Source organism: Pogona vitticeps, chromosome 2 (assembly GCF_051106095.1).
Source record: "Pogona vitticeps strain Pit_001003342236 chromosome 2, PviZW2.1, whole genome shotgun sequence".
Lineage (NCBI taxonomy): Eukaryota > Metazoa > Chordata > Lepidosauria > Squamata > Agamidae > Pogona > Pogona vitticeps.
In genome coordinates, this window is record NC_135784.1 from 233,120,100 (window position 1) to 233,137,544 (window position 17,445).

General features: G+C 42.6%; 1 protein-coding gene across 2 annotated transcripts in view; it reads left to right on the forward strand.

Moving 5' to 3' along the window:
- The window catches only part of MAMDC2 (MAM domain containing 2), a 93,752-nt gene that overhangs the window by 43,566 nt on the left and 32,741 nt on the right, over positions 1-17,445 (forward strand). For both annotated transcript variants that reach the window (XR_013541509.1, XM_072992199.2), the window contains exon 6: positions 16,866-17,122. Coding sequence is in view for 1 of the 2 variants with exons in the window: in XM_072992199.2 (XP_072848300.1) it covers positions 16,866-17,122 (257 nt within the window). In the remaining variant the exon portion in view is untranslated. The remainder of the gene's footprint in view (positions 1-16,865; positions 17,123-17,445) is intronic.

Sequence of the window (17,445 nt, forward strand, 5' to 3'; positions counted from 1 at the left end):
TGAACACAGAAATGTGAGGGTGGTGGATGATGTATGTCAACCAAAGGAAGGGCTGGAGGAAATCAGAGGAGAAAATTTATGTGGGGCTGCCTTTGAGGCTGTTGCAGAAACTCCAGGTGGTGCAGAATGCAGCGGCCAGACTACTTAGTGGAGTGAAAAAATACCAACATATCTCTCCCACTCTGGCCGCATTGCATTGGCTGCCCATCCAGTTCCGCATCGACTTCAGTGTTGATCCTTACGTACAAAGCCCTAAATGGTTTAGGGCCTCGATACTTGGCGAAACGCCTACTCCCACCAAGATCTACCCGTGCCACTCATGCGAGCCAAGAGGTGAGGCTGAGGAGCCTAACGCCGAGGGAGGCCCAGAAGAAAAAGACAAGAAATCGGGCCTTCTCGGCGGTGGATCCTCACCTCTGGAATAACCTTCCTCCTGAAATTCGTATGGCTCCCTCGCTGGGTATCTTTAAAAATCAGCTAAAAACATGGATGTTTCGGCAGGCCTTCCCCCCAGTTAATTCCTGATGTCCCTCTTTTTCCTCCCCCCTGTTTGCTTCTATTTCGTCAATATGTTTTTATTATGTAAAAACTGTTTTATATATATTTCCATTGTGTGTTTCTATGTTGTAAGCCACCTAGAGTGGTCTTAACTGACTAGATAGGCGGGATATAAAATGAATGAATGAATGAATGAATGAATGAATGAATGAATGAATGAATGAATGAATGAATAAATAAATAAATAAATAAATAAATAAAATAGGAGATTTAATTCTAACCCTAGAGCTGAGGAGAATTTTATCTGTGTTAAGGGAAGGGGAGAAAATCTGCAGAATTAATGAAAAATAGCCTGGAAGATCTATTGGAGATAAATCAAGTGTATAAAATATTTTCAGATGACACAAGGGATGGCATAATGTTTAGAGAGATAGAAACAAGAATTGGGAAAAGACAAATAAGAGAAGGAATTACTTAGAAAGATAGAAAGGGGAAAAATATTAAGGTGGCCCTCAACATTGAAAGCATGTATATATCTAACTTCTGGAATTATAAAGGGGCATATTTTATATATTAAAAAATGAAATTAAACTGAAGTAAGGGATCACTAATCAGGGTAAAGGCATAACACAGTGGTTTTTAAGGTAAATTGAAGCTAGATATAAGGATGGGGCAAAACAAACAGTACTTAATCAATATACATTGATATTGATATAGACATGATGGAAAATGTGAAGAAAGAAATGGCTAAACAATTATATAAAGAAAATCTGTATAAAATGCTTTAGATAACATCTATTATGTGTTAGGAATCTACTCAGTTATTATTGATATAAAATACAAAGTCTGTTGCTTAAATCAACTAAAAATTACATAGATTTGGAACTGGAATTACTTTTATTAAATATATTAGAGGATTTCGAGAACATTGTATACTATGAGAGCAATGTTATGATAGTAGCAGCACTGTTGGATTCCCCGAGGTTTTTGGTCTTGGGCGATTTCAACATCCATGCAGAGGCGGAGGTTTCCGGTGCAGCTCTTGAGTTCTTGGAAACCATGGCTTCCTTGGACATGTCCCAACATGTCAACGGCCCCACCCACGTGGGCGGCCACACCTTAGACCTGGTGTTCTCCCCCTAGCGAAGAGAATGTGGTCTGATGGCAACTGACCTTGCGTTGGTCCCCTTGTCATGGTCGGATCATCGCCTAATTAAATGTAACCTCTCAGCTGCTCTCCCTCCCTGCAGGGAGCAAGGACCTATTTTAATGGTCCGTCCTCGAAGGCTACTGGATCCTATAGGATTCCAGGATTCTATGAGAGGGATTCCAGCTGACCTGACTGGTGCTCCTGTCGAGGCTCTGGTTGATGGCTGGCTTGCTGCCACTACCAGGGTTGACACGATCTCTCCTAAATGCCCTCCCTGTTGCAGAGCTCGTCCAGCACCCTGGTTTCCAACAGCTGTGAGCTATGAAGCAGAACAGGAGAAAGCTAGAGTGCATTTGGAGACAGAACTCAACGGAATATAATTGGAAAGCTGTCAGGATTGCGACTAACCATTACCTGATTAAGGTGAGGGCTGCTAGCTGAGCTCACTTCGCTGTCTGGATAAGCAAAGCTTCAAATCAGCAGGCGGAACTTTTCCGTATAGTCTGCAGTCTATCCAGAATTGGTCTAAGTGATAGGCCTCCTACTAGTATCTCACCTGACAAATTTGCAGCATTTTTAAAATCTAAAGTGGAGGCCATCCGCTGGGAGCTCTCTCCTTTTTTGAACACAGTAGATCGAGCAGAGACGTCCAGTGCTCTTTTTTGCCTGATGAGACTTGATCTCTTTCAGCCTGTGACACCAGATATGATGGACAAGGTGCTTGACCACTGTCATGCCACCTCCTCCCTTGACCCTAGCCAAGCCTGACTAATCAAAGTAGCCAGGCCTACAACAATCAAATGGGCCACTGCAATAATTAATGGTCTCTCCAGGAGGGCAAGGTTCCCCTTGTCCTCAAGGAGACACTCATTACGTGCATTAGGAAGAAAGCAAATTTGGCGGCGGACGATATTATTAAAAGGGTAGAGACGGTGGTGGCTGACCAGCTTCAGGCCCTTCTGGATGAAACCAACACCCTGGATCCATTTCAGGCTGTGCCACAGTACAGAAATGGCATTGGTCGCCCTATTTGATGACCTCCTGAGGGAGGCCACCCGGGCAAAATGTCTCTGTTGGTCCTTCTCGATATCTCAGTTGCCTTCAATACTGTCGACCGCGGTGTCCTCCTGGGGAGGCTCTCCAAACTGGGAATTAATTGGTGGTCTGGCATTAGCCTGGCTCCGATCCTTGTTGGAGGACCACCCCCAGAGAGTACAGCTTGGGACAGTATATTGGCTCTGTGAAATCTCAAGTGTGGGGTTCCACAGGGCTCGATTATCTCCCCAATGCTGTTTAATATCTACATGAGACCTCTGGGTCAGGTCATCAGAGTGTGTGGAGCTTCATGTCATCAGCTCTACATCTCCTTTTTTCCTACAACAGTGGATGACGTTCCGTCCCTTCAATGCTGTCTGGATGCCATACTGGGATGGATGTAGGCTGAACCCGGAAAAGACAGAGGTCTTGAGGGTGGGTGGCCCAGACATTGGTGGTTTGGGAAACTCCCTCACTTTCGGGATGTGTGTGACTCTCACCACGAAGACTGAGGTGCTTGGGGGTAAATCTTGATCTGGCGCTTACCATGGAAATCCAGGTAGCATCAGTGGTCCACACTGCCTACTTTCATCTTTGGCAGGTCCCCCAGCTGTGTCCTTATCTTGATGTTGGGTCCCTGACCACTCTGGTCCATACACTTGTAGTCTCGAGATTAGACTACTATAATGCGCTCTATGTGGGGCTACCTTTGAGATTGATGTGGAAGCTTCAAATGGTGCAGAATGTAGCAGCCAGACTTCTTACTGGGGTGAGAAAACATCAACATATCTCCCCCACTCTGGTGACCTTGCATTGGCTACCTGTTCGTTTCCGCATTGATTCCAAAGTATTAATGATGCCATATAAAGTCCTAAATGGTTTAGGACCTCAATATCTGGCGGTATGCCTTTTCCCACATAGATCTACCCGAATCACTTGCTATAGCCAGGAGGGGTGGCTGAGGGGCCTAATGCTGAGGGACGCCCAAAGAGAAAGAACAAGAAAGCGGGCCGTCTCGGCAGTGGCCCCTTGGCTCTGGAACAATTTCCCCCCAGAAATTTGTCTGGCGCTCTTGCTGGGCATTTTTAACAGCCAACTTAAGACCTGGCTCTTCAGACAGGCCTTCCCTCCTGTTGATACCTAACTTATTTCGCCATCCTCAAGTGTATTAATATTGTTGTTTTATTTTATTTTAATATAATTGTAAGCCGCCCAGAGTAGACTTCTGTCTAAATGGGCAGAATATAAATTAAATAAATAAATATTCTATACTAAAACGCACACATGAATCATTTAAATGTTTAAAAATGTGTAGATTTTGAAGAGACAACTAAGAAGACACTGTTACATACAGCACTGATGTTACCTGTCTGTCATGGGTTTGGAGGGAAAGTTCCATCCTATGGGGAGTGGAAGGCGGGACATCAGGAGGAGGGGCTGTACTGTATAAATATGTGAAACCTGTGTGGTGAGAGAGACACTGAGAGATGCTGAGAGACACTGGGAGGTGACGAAGCAGCAGCTGGGAAGAAGAAGCTGTTGTGGGAGTCTGTGTGTCAGACAGGGTACTACTGTGTGTCAGAGTACCAACCTGATAGGTTCAGGTGTCTGTTGGTTAGCCAGAACTGATAGGTTCAGGGTCTGTGCTTCAAGTTAAGGGTTCTGGGTGAACCAAACTGTATGCTTGTATGAGTGAGAATAAGCCACGTTACTTTATTTTATACACCTGATTGTTTTATTTTCCTGTGTGTGTATTTAAATAAACCTTATTCTTTTTATTGTTTGAAAATCCATCCCTGGTCTGTGTGACTTCTTAAAGGGAATGGTTGGTGGCAGCTTAGTGTAACTGTGTGACATATCCCAGTAGGTCTGGGTTTGTCACATTGATTGGTGGCAGCGGTGGGATACAACTGGTCCAGTTGTCCAGTGGTCCAGCAAAGCCTTGGCAAGTGTGCCCAGAGCAAGGGGGGTCTAGTCAGGGACAGTCTGAGGCGCGTAGGTAATCTTCTAGGTGTACCTCACGGGGAGGTGCGCTAGTAGAAGAACGTGCCAACTGGGGAGACTTAGATTAAGGTGCTCTGAGGCAGCCTAGTTTTGGCGGGAAAAAGCTGAGGCAAAACTGCGTAGCAACAGCGAGCTAGCTTGCCAGCTGAGAGGCCCAGCAGAGGGGGGTAGGCTCTGACTCGATACTGTTGCAAGTTAGTGCTGAAGAACAGCAGCAATCTCTAGGGAGAGCTGGTTCTGAGGCAAAAAGGAAAAAAGTGGTCGTTTTATTTTGAGGCTTGACTTTTAAAGCAGCCTGTTCTGAGGGGGGATTATGCCCTTGACTCGAAGCCAGATGGCCGAAATGAGTGAAGTGAAAGACCCCCAGATTGACCAAGGTTCTGAGGATGAATTTGGCTCAGTGCAAGGTGACAGCACAGGAGAGCAGAACCCAGAACTTAGAAAATTGCTCATAGCCCAACAGCATGAACTGAGGATGAGGCAATTTGAAATGGAGGAAAGGGAAAGAGAAGAAAGGGAAAGGGAGAAACAAAGGCAATTTGAATTGGCATTGGAGAGAGAGAAAATGGCGTTTGAATTAAGAAAACTGGAACTGATGAACCAGAACAATAATAATAATAGGGATTCTGAGGGAGGCCAATTGTCTAAGGCTGACCTGAAGAAATTCCCTGTGTACCACAAGGGAGATTGTCCTGAGGTGTTCTTTTCCTTAGTGGAAAGAGCGTTTGTGGACTTCTCAGTGAGGGAAACTGAGAAGATGACCATCATGCGGTCTTTAATCAGTGGTAGCCTGGCTGAGGTTTATGCCGAGATGCCTGAGGAACTGATGAAAGATTTTGCAGAGTTTAAAAAACTGGTGTTTGCCAGACATGGGATAAATGCAGAGCAGCTGAGACAAAGATTCAGGTCCCTCACCAAAAAACCAGAACAGACTTTTACCCAAGTGGGGGCCCAATTGGTGAGGCTGCTTGAGAAATGGCTATCGCAGGAGGGAATAGAGACCTATGAGCAGCTTAAAGACTTGATAGCACTGGAACAGTTCTATTCAGTCCTGCATGGGGAATTGAAATTCCAGGTGAGGGAAAGGAAACCGAAATCTGTGGCAGCAGCCGCAGAGATTGCAGATTTTATTTCCCAAATAAGAAAACCCTTGGGTGAGGGGAAATCTGTAGGTAAACCCAAAGAAACCTACAGCAAGTACTCTCAGGGACCAGGGAAAAGCCAGCAAGGGGGAGGGGCCCATGGTGAAGGGAAGCCCTCAGACATGAAACTAAGACCTCAGATTTTGGAGGGAAAACCAAAACAAGATGAGAGAGAATCAAAATACACCAGAAAATGTTATTTCTGTCAGGGAAAGGGTCATCTAATCTCAGAGTGTGAGAAATTAAAGCAGCTAAAAGGAATGGTGCCTAAGGAGTCTAGTGGGACCAAGCCAAAAGCTGTGTTCTGTGTCCAGAAAGAGCAAGACTCAGTGTCACTGAGGGAGCCTGTTGCCATGGCTACTCAGTCTGGAACAGCTACCTCTGCTGATCAGGCTGAGGAAAATGGTCCTCTTATAGAGGTAAAGCGCTGCTTGCTGGTGAAAACAGATTCTCAGTTGTTTGAGACCGCCGGGGTGGACGTAGGAATACTTGACCGTCAGTATAGGGGGCTGCGGGACACTTGTTCCCAGGTAACCCTGTGCCATCCAGATATTATTCCTAGGGAGTTTATAATCCCAAATGAGAGCATGAAGGTGGCAGGGATTGAGGGGCAGGTAATCTCTCTGCCAGTAGCAGAGGTACCTGTCAACTTTCAAGGCTGGAGGGGAGCTTGGCGGCTAGCGATTTCATCGACTCTGCCAGCAGCCGTGCTCGTGGGAAATGACCTGGCTGAACATGTGAAACGGGTGCTAGTGATAACACGCTCACAAGCCACCACGGGGACAGTTCAGGGGGGTAATGATGAGCCAGAGACGGAAGCAGAGGGGAGTTCAGAAGCTGTGGTGGAAACCTTAACCACAGACAGCAGATTTGGACAGGAGCAAAAGGCAGACGCCACTCTCCAAAAGTGTTTTGAACAGGTGACTGACGCCCAGCTAACACCTGAAACCCCAGTGAGATTTCTGGAGAAAAAGGGGATTTTATATAGAGAAACCCTGAGGAATATCTCAAAAGGGGGAGATGGGATCAGAAGTCAGCTGGTGGTGCCTAAAAAGTATCGCCCCATGATCTTACAAAGGGGTCACTCTGACATGTTTGCTGCACACTTAGGGGTGAAAGGGCCCCTTGATTTGATCAAACAAAATTGGGAGCGGATCACCCAAAATGACCCACAAGGCGTTGTGACTTACATAGACACCTTGATGAATGACCTAAGGAGAAATCTAGAGCTGGCAGCAGAAAACCTGCAAGCTCAGAAGGTCAGACAGAAAACATGGTATGACCACAAAGCTAGAGAGAGGCACTTTGACCCAGGGGAGGAAGTGCTTTGGCTTAGGCCCTGCAGAGAGAACAAACTGCAGCTCAAATGGGCAGGACCATATAGGGTCATTTCCAAGATGTCAGACCTGAACTACCTAATAGAGCAGGAGGAGAACCAAGCAAGGAGGGTGGTTCATGTGAATGCCCTAAAACCCTACTACAGAGGGGAACAGAGGGTTTTATTCGCGATAAAAGCAGCTGAGAGTGAGGAAGCTGAATTACCCTTCTGGGAGGGTAGAGGGGAAGTAAAATACAACCCAGAGGAGGTAAAGATCAGTCCTGCACTCACCCAAGACCAGCAGCAAGAACTAAAAATGCTGCTTAGTAAATATCAACAGGTGTTTTCCAACAAGCCGGGGATAGTGAAGGGAGTGATGCATCGGATCCACACAGGGGATGCACCCCCGCAGGCAGTATCCCCATACCGAGTAACGGGACCCTATAGGGACAAGGTGCGGAAGGAGCTGGACGAGATGCTGAGGGAGAACATAATCGTCCCCTCTTCTAGTCCTTGGTCCTCTCCGATAGTCCTTGTGGACAAGCCTGATGGGAGCATTAGGTTTTGTGTCGATTACAGGAAAGTAAACCGTGTAACCACTCCTGATGCCTACCCAATGCCCAGGCTAGACAACCTGATTGAAACCATAGGGGGTTGTCGGTTCATCTCATCATTGGACCTGGTAAAGGGATATTGGCAATTAAGAATTGATCCCAGGGATCAAGAAAAGACTGCCTTTTGCAGCCCTTTTGGTCTCTATGAGTTTCGAGTCCTGAGCTTTGGTCTCAGAAATGCACCAGCCACATTCCAAAGGCTGATGGACCAGACCTTGGCAGGGCTCAGTGACTTTACAGTGGCCTACATCGACGACATAGGGATCTTCAGTAATACCTGGGAAGATCACCTGATACACCTGGAGGTAGTGCTGCAGAGGTTAAGTGCAGCAGGGCTAACAGTAAAGGCCAGCAAGTGTCAGCTGGGTAGCCCAGAAATAAAATACTTGGGTCACATGGTAGGGGGAGGAGTGATAAAACCCCTGGAGGCCAAAATAGAAGCTGTTCGTGATTGGCCTAGACCCAACACCAAGAAAAAAGTCAAATCATTTCTTGGGTTGGTGGGCTACTACAGAAAGTTCATCCCGCGGTTTAGCGAGATTGCGGCTCCGCTGACTGATCTGACGAGGAAGACGGCTGATGACCGCATCCCGTGGACCAGCGACTGTGAGGCGGCGTTCCAGAGGTTGAGGGAGGCGTTAATCAACTATCCAGTCCTGCGTGCTCCAGACTTCGACCGGGAGTTCATCATCTACACCGATGCGTCTAACAGCGGGGTAGGAGCAGTTCTGTGCCAGGAGGATGAGAATGGTGACCAGCATCCAGTATCCTACCTGAGTAGGAAACTTCAAAAAGGTGAGAGACATTTGGCAACCGTGGAGAAGGAGTGTTTGGCCATAGTCTACGCGATCCAGAAGGCCAAGCCTTACATCTGGGGAAGACATTTTATTCTGTGTACTGACCATTCACCATTGCAATGGTTAAAGACAATGAAGACCCACAATAGCAAACTTATGAGGTGGGCTTTAAACCTACAGGACTATGACTTTGAAGTGAAGGTGGTCAGAGGGTCAGTGAACTGTGTTGCTGACGCCTTATCCAGAAGACCTGAAGATTGAAGACGGCGAAAGAACATGGACTATGTGTATATAATGATGACAAAAGTTAAATGTACCTGTTTTGATTTGGTTTGTATGAATAAAGGTAAATTAATGTAATGTATATGGTAAATGTTTAAATGCATAATTGCTATGGTTAACTTAGAGTGTAAGTATAAGTAAGTATAATATGGTATGTATAACTGTTGTTGTGTATTTTACCCAGGTTGTTTTTTGGTGAAAAGCACGTTAGCTTTCCCCCTACAAAACAACTTATAAAGAGGGGAGGTGTTACATACAGCACTGATGTTACCTGTCTGTCATGGGTTTGGAGGGAAAGTTCCATCCTATGGGGAGTGGAAGGCGGGACATCAGGAGGAGGGGCTGTACTGTATAAATATGTGAAACCTGTGTGGTGAGAGAGACACTGAGAGATGCTGAGAGACACTGGGAGGTGACGAAGCAGCAGCTGGGAAGAAGAAGCTGTTGTGGGAGTCTGTGTGTCAGACAGGGTACTACTGTGTGTCAGAGTACCAACCTGATAGGTTCAGGTGTCTGTTGGTTAGCCAGAACTGATAGGTTCAGGGTCTGTGCTTCAAGTTAAGGGTTCTGGGTGAACCAAACTGTATGCTTGTATGAGTGAGAATAAGCCACGTTACTTTATTTTATACACCTGATTGTTTTATTTTCCTGTGTGTGTATTTAAATAAACCTTATTCTTTTTATTGTTTGAAAATCCATCCCTGGTCTGTGTGACTTCTTAAAGGGAATGGTTGGTGGCAGCTTAGTGTAACTGTGTGACATATCCCAGTAGGTCTGGGTTTGTCACAGACACCAAGATGCAAAACCCAAATAATTATAAGCAATCCATGTAATACAGTGTTTAACAAGCATGAATTGAATGGCGGTAGATTGAAAAACTTGTAATTTTTAAAAAAAGCATAATGTGGGAAGCATGTCTGAGTTTTATCAGTATTGGTTTGTTATCATTCCCCCCCCCCCCCCCGTTGTCCACTATCTTGGTGTTTTTCTAGAAAAGCAATGTAAACAATGAATCTGGTATTTTACATACCATATTTTTCCGTCTATAAGACACTACTTTTTCCTAAAATCATTACCCTAAAAATTAAGGGGCATCTTTTACACAGAAGTAAGCTGAGATAGCTGAGGAGAGAACAAAACTGCACATACCTTGTCTCTGTATGGCTTCATGGCTTCCTTCAGCCATGAGGCTTAGTTTCTTATAGTCAGGAGACTTAGCTTCCTCCAATCATGAGCCTTATGGAACCGACATCAGCTAATCCTGAACAAGCCAATTGGAACACACCTCCTTGGAGGTGGAGCCTGTAGGCTCAAGATTCAACAGAAACAAAATGTCTAATGTTCTGAGCTCAGAGGCTGAACCCTCAACGCTTTAGCCACCTAGAGTGGTCAAAATGACCAGATAGGCGGGGTATAAATAAAACAAACAAATAAACACTGTTTTCTTAATTTTAGGGTTAGAAAATTGGGGGGATGGGTGTGTGTTATAAATGGAAAAATACAGTTCTTAAAAAAATATAACATAAGCAGTGTCAAGTTTCAGGAATGTAGCAATGATTTTGAGAAATTCGCTATTTTGTTTCCAAGCACTAAATTTTTCTTACCCCCAGCTCACTGATGGCTATTCCAATAAACCTACAGAGAATAATATTCCATGGAGGTAAATAGTGTTATCTGTTATGTTGGCAGACTCCAGAAGTTTACACAACTTGTTTTTTTTTTTAATCTTCAAAGCAAATTTTAATCAACACAGTAAGTAAAAGAAAAGGAAAAAAGAAAGAAAAGGTGGAGGCCCTTAACTTATTATATCTCTACATTCATAGTATGTTTAAGTAGAAATCTCAGGGCAGAGAGAAGCTTCTTTCCTCATGACTAGTACAGGCAGAAGTAATACCGCAAAATAAGCAAACAACATGTAGCTTTCTTAAATTACATAATTTTTGAAAACTGCATTAAACTTCTCTTGAAATAAATTTTTATTTTTGCTATCAAACCCCCCCCCCCCAGAAGTTTATTTAAAAATATAAGGAGGGTATAACAAAAATAATTTGCATCTATTGTTATTTATTCTCCAAAATACAAACACTAAAATATTATTTCCATAAACAGCACAATAGGCAACAGCAGCAGTGATCCTGCAGTGATTTTTCCCACTATAAAAGCCCCCCATCCCAAGGTTCTCAAAGGCTTCCCCAGGGCCAAAGGGAGCTCTAGGGAGCCTTAGAACCTAAAAGAAGGGGGAATAGGAAGCTTTAAAGTGCTTTAAATTAAATGCTTCCAGAGTCTGATCTGGATTATGCTAGCAGAACAAGGATTTTGCCCAGTATATTGTGGATCTGTTATCTCTACACAGTGGAGTGTAATCACTTCAAAAAGTGTAATTACTTTTTCAGACAAGCATATTTTGTCTGTAATTTGGAGAATTTAAAAACATGTGAAGAATTTTTTTATATACCCTCATGTTTTGCTCCAACAAATATTGCTCTGTTTGCTTCCTATAATTTAAGTTTTACTAATGGCTAGCAGAAAGAAAGAGAGGGAGGGAGGGAGGGAGAGATTCTCTGAACCAATTATGACAACATAAAATTTGTTTTGGAATTGCATAGGGAAGCAGGAATTTGCCAGGGTTGTTAAGGAGGCGGTGAAGCCAATGGTTTCTTTCACAATAATGCAAAGTGGAAGTGGCCAGTAATTGAAGTAAAGAGACTAAAAAACATATGCTAGTTACTTCTACTAGTATTATAAAATGCCTCTCCTTGACAACACACAAACCAACACAAAACTTTTCTAGCTATTCTAACTTTTTTTTAGCTTTGGCATTTTGTTTTGTACTTCTTAATACTCACTTCTTTGGCCAGTCTTTCAGTTCTAGCACACCCTCCTGCCTTGTCTTCATCTGTAACACCATGCCTTTATTTATTTGTTTGTTTGTTTGTTTGTTTATTAGTTTATTTGTTTATTTATTTATCTCAATAGCTTCTGTAACATTAAAGGTGGCTATCATATCAACCAAACTGGGCCTGGTAGAATATATTTTTGTGCTTGAGTTGGTAAATGTAAATGGGGTAATTTCTTCAATATAATTAATCAATATAATTTATAAGTAAAGCAGTTTTCTGCACATATCGTCACTATGGAAATACCTGCAACCAGTACTATTCCACCAACTAACATCAATTGAAATGAACATCAGATTTGGATCAGAAGTTGTTTTGTGGGACTACATCTAGTTATTTCACTACATATAGGCCATGGAGCTTCTACTGAGTATAAAGTCTTCCCAGCAGAGTAACAGGAGATTCTGCCACTTCTGCAAACATTGCTGCTGTGCTGGCAGATGGTGGGTTTTCTTTATGGAGATCACTGTCTGTGCAATAGCGATGTTTGTGCAAGTGACAGTCAATGACTGGAATCTTGTTTGCCTAAACATAACATAAAGTTACACCTGTGTAAATCTGCTGTCTGTTAGGCAATATCGAAATCAGATTGATTATATTCTCTGCACCCAAAGATGGAGAAGCTCTGTACAGTCAGCAAAAACAAGACCTGGAGCTGACTGCGGTTCTGATCATCAGCTTCTCATAGCAAAATTCAAGCTTAGACTGAAGAGAATAGGAAAAACCACTGGGCCACTCAGGTATAATTTTATTTTATTTATTTATTTATTTATTTATTTATTTATTTATTTATTTATTTATTTATTTTATATCCCGCCTATCTAGTCAATAGACCACTCTAGTATAATCTAAACCAAATCCCTTATGAATACACAGTGGAAGTAAAGAACAGATTTAAGGAACTCGATTTGGTGGACAGAGTGCCTGAAGAACTTTGGATAGAGGCTCGTAACATTGTCCAGGAGGCAGCAACGAAAACAATCCCAAAGAAAAGGAAATGCAAGAAAGCAAAGTGGCTGTCCAACAAGGCCTTAGAAATAGCAGAGAGGAGAAGGGAAGCAAAATGCAAGGGAGATAGGGAAAGTTACAGAAATTGAATGCAGACTTCCAAAGAATAGCAAGGAGAGACAAGAGGGCCTTCTTAAATGAACAATGCAAAGAAATAGAGGAAGATAACAGAAAAGGAAAGACCAGAGATCTGTTCAGGAAAATTGGAGATATTAGAGGAACATTTTGCGCAAAGATGAACATGATAAAAGACAAAAATGGGAGGGACCTAACAGAAGCAGAAGACGTCAAGAAGAGATGGCAAGAATACACAGAGGAATTATATCAGAAAGATTTGGATATCCCGTACAACCCAGACAATGTAGTTGCTGACCTAGAGCCAGACATCCTGGAGAGCGAAGTCAAGTGGGCCTTAGAAAGCCTGGCTAACAACAAGGCCAGTGGAGGTGATGGCATTCCAGTTGAACTATTTAAAATCTTGAAAGATGATGTTGTTAAGGTGCTATATTCAATATGCCAGCAAGTTTGGAAAACTCAACAGTGGCCAGAGGATTGGAAAAGATCAGTCTACATCCCAATCCCAAAGAAACGCAGTGCCAAAGAATGCTCCAACTACTGTACAATTGCACTCATTTCACACACTAGCAAGGTTATGCTCAAAATCCTGCAAGGTAGGCTTCAGCAGTATGTGGACCGAGAACTCCCAGAAGTACAAGCTGGATTCCGAAGAGGCAGAGGAACTCGAGACCAAATTGCTAACTTGCACTGGATTATGGAGAAAGCCAGAGAGTTCCAGAAAAATATCTACTTCTGCTTCATTGACTATGCGAAAGCCTTTGACTGTGTGGACCACAGCAAACTATGGCAAGTTTTTAAAGAAATGGGAGTGCCTGGCCACTTTATCTGTCTCCTGAGAAACCTTTATGTGGGACAGGAAGCAACAGTTAGAACTGGTCATGGAACAACTGAGTGGTTCAAAATTGGGAAAGGAGTACGGCAAGGCTGTATATTGTCCCCCAGCTTATTTAACTTATATGCAGAATACATCATGCGGAAGGCTGGACTGGAAGAAACCCAAGCCGGAATTAAGATTGCCGGAAGAAATATCAACAACCTCCGATATGCAGATGATACCACTCTGATGGCAGAAAGTGAGGAGGAATTAAAGAACCTTGTAATGAGAGTGAAAGAGGAGAGTGCAAAAAACGGTCTGAAACTCAACATCAAAAAAACTAAGATCATGGCCACTGGTCCCATCACCTCCTGGGAAATAGAAGGGGAAGATATGGAGGCAGTGTCAAATTTTATCTTCCTGGGCTCCATGATCACTGCAGATGGAGACAGCAGCCCCGAAATTAAAAGACGCCTTCTTCTTGGGAGGAAAGCGATGACAAATCTTGACAGCATCTTGAAAAGCAGAGACATCACCTTGCCAACAAAAGTCCGAATAGTGAAAGCTATGGTTTTTCCTGTAGTGATGTATGGAAGTGAGAGCTGGACCATAAAGAAAGCAGACCGCCGAAGAATTGATGCCTTTGAATTGTGGTGCTGGAGGAGGCTCTTGAGAATCCCCTGGACTGCAAGGAGAACAAACCTATCAGTTCTAAAGGAAATCAACCCTGAGTGCTCACTGGAAGGACAGATCCTGAAGCTGAGGCTCCAGTACTTTGGCCATCTCATGAGAAGAGAAGACTCCTTGGAAAAGACCCTGATGTTAGGAAGGTGTGACGGCAAGAGGAGAAGGGGACGACCAAGGATGAGATGGCTGGACAGTGTCTGTGAAGCAACCAACATGTATTTGACACAACTCCGGGAGGCAGTAGAAGACAAGAGGGCCTGGCGTGCTCTGGTCCATGGGGTCACGAAGAGTCGGACACGACTAAACAACTAAACACACACACACGTACAATGCACCTGCAATAGTGCTTAGAGAATAATATAATCGGAGATCCTGTATCAGTAATGTTGGGTTGTGCATACATAGCTACACATTAGGATTTCAGCTGGTAGAAGCTCAATATAAATCTGGCCTTCAGCTGTAGTTCTAAATTCATTTACATGAGACTTGTATGGAATGCAATGGCACTAATTTCTGAGTAGCTTACTATATACAGAATTACACAATTAATAATGCATTTATTTATTTAATTAATTTATATACCACCTCATTCCCAGAACTGGGACCAAAGATGGCTTATAGAATATTTTAAAAACATAAGAAATTAAACTCTAATAAAATGATAAATCTTAACATAGAATTAAATTCAGTTATATGATTAAAATACAATCAACATTAAAGCTCTTTAAATTCAGTTAAAATAAATTTGCCATTTATATCCTTTAATAACATCCTGAATGTATCTAAATACGACTCTGCCTCAGGGAGAAGTTAGCATTGTTATTAGGAACCCAACCTTATCTGAGCATTTTTTTTATATTAAGGCCATAGGAGTGGATTATTTTATATTTAAAACATTTCTATAGTATCATTTATCAGGTCTAATTTCAGGTCAATGTAAAGCACTCATAAAAGATAAATTATTAAAATCTTGTTAATGAAAATAGTACCATTAACAATAATGATAGAAAAGAACAACAAAAATATCAAAACAAGCTGTAAGATTATAAGTTAAAGTGCCTCAGTAAATAACATCTCAGCCTCGCAGTACAAACCTCTTTAGACTTTAAGAGTAGGAACAGCATGATCACAGTGTTTATTCATTTATTTCTTTGAAGTATTTATCTGTTGCTTTTAATGAGAATGTAAAGTATTAAAATACAGATAAAGTCCAAAGATAAGGGCAAGCTACAGATGGGAGAAGCATCATTTGAAAGCCACATTCCTACTACTGTACACCTCAGGGTAGGAAGGGTGTTGTTGGCATTTAGAAGAACCATGTCAGTAAGAACAGCATGAGTGAAAGTTTCAGCTAGATTTAGGCTGAATATCAGGAAAACTTCTTAACTTCTAGGGTAGTACAACGATGGGACCAATTATCTTGAGAGGTAGTGAGTGCTCCAGCACTGGAGGCATTCAAGAGAAAATCGAGCAACCATCTGTCAGATCTGCTTTGATTTTGATTCCTGCATTAAGCAGGGGGTTGGACAATGGTTTTATAGGCTTCTTCCAACTCAGTTATTCTATGATTCTATGAGTAGGGACTCTTTCTACTTGGCTATAATCCTCTAATGTCGGTAAAGCTGGTGGTAGAGATGACAAGGGCTCAGAGTGGAAAAACAGAAGTGCCAAATGTTAAATTAGAATACAGTGGTGCCTCGTCTTGAGAACATCCCTACATAAGAACGATTCGGGTTAAGAATGGCTCCATTCGCAAAAAGTCGCCTTGACTTGAGAATGGAGCCTCGATTTAGCAGCAGCAGCAGCAGCAGCAGCAGCAGCAGCAGCAGCAGCAGCAGCAGCAGCAGCAGCAGCAGCAACAACAACAACAACAACAACAACAACAACAACAACAAGAACATTTCCTGCCTCTTTTTTGACCTAAATTCACCTTAGGTCAAAAGAAGACGAAAAATAAAAAAATCGCCCCCTAGTGGTAGGGGATTAACCGGCTTTGCATTAGTTCCTATGGGAACTAATGCCTCGACTTATGAACAGCACCTTGACATATGAACGAAAAACAGCAGATACAGATTAAATGGTTTTCAGTGCATTCCTATGAGAAATGGTGCTTCGAGTTAAGAACGTTTCGACTTAAGAATGCAGTCCCAATACAGATTAAGTTCTTAAGTCGAGGTACCACTGTACTAGATATTTTCTTCATAAGAATCTCTTTCAACTCACATTTGTTACTTATACAATACAGTAATCAAAATTATCATGATGAATTAAGAGGACAGAAGGAAGTAGTATATAGGAAGGAGTTTTAGTTGATTGTTTTACTCTTTTCATCCAGAACATGCAAAGGAGATTATCTAACTTTATTACTTGGGGTAGAATGTGAAAGAGAAGCATTGAAACACCAGTCTTTTAATATAGACATTTTTGAGGAGCTCACTGCTGCTCACCTGTTTCTTACTATTCATGAGAATTATCCATCAAATTTGTTTCCTCTGCTGTAGAAACCATCTCTGTGCATCAACACATTTCTCTTATTTTTAGGTCACTACATGTATGTGGATTCTCTGTATGTCAAGCATTTCCAGGAAGTGGCTCAGCTTGTTTCACCTAGGACTACAACCCCTATGTCAGGCTGTTTGTCCTTTTACTACATAGTCCAGCAGCAAAATGGCATTGTTTTCACCATCTACATGAAAGACATAAACGGCTTTTATGAAGAGCTTTGGAAAGCAGCCAGTCCTATGAGTAACGACTGGATTTTAGGAGAAGTGGACTTCAGTGCACCATATCCAATGGAGGTAAGGCCACCAAACTATCTGACCTTCAGGCTTCCATATCTACAGTTCGAAATGTATTATGATATGAAAACTATACTTTCCTGCTGCTTGTTCCTCTTTAGTATGATGTGGAAAATATTTAAAACTGATCCATCTGGCAAATTTCACTTGGGAGTAAATACTACCTGACAAATTGTTCTTTCTGCAATATTGTTGTATATGCTCTTCCTAAAATGCACATGTGGTTCTAAGGGTCTAGAATTAATCAGTTTTCCTATGTGGGTTTAACTGGGGCAGGAGAAAAAGCAGTAGTGATCTATCCCTTTCTTACCAGTGCAATTCAA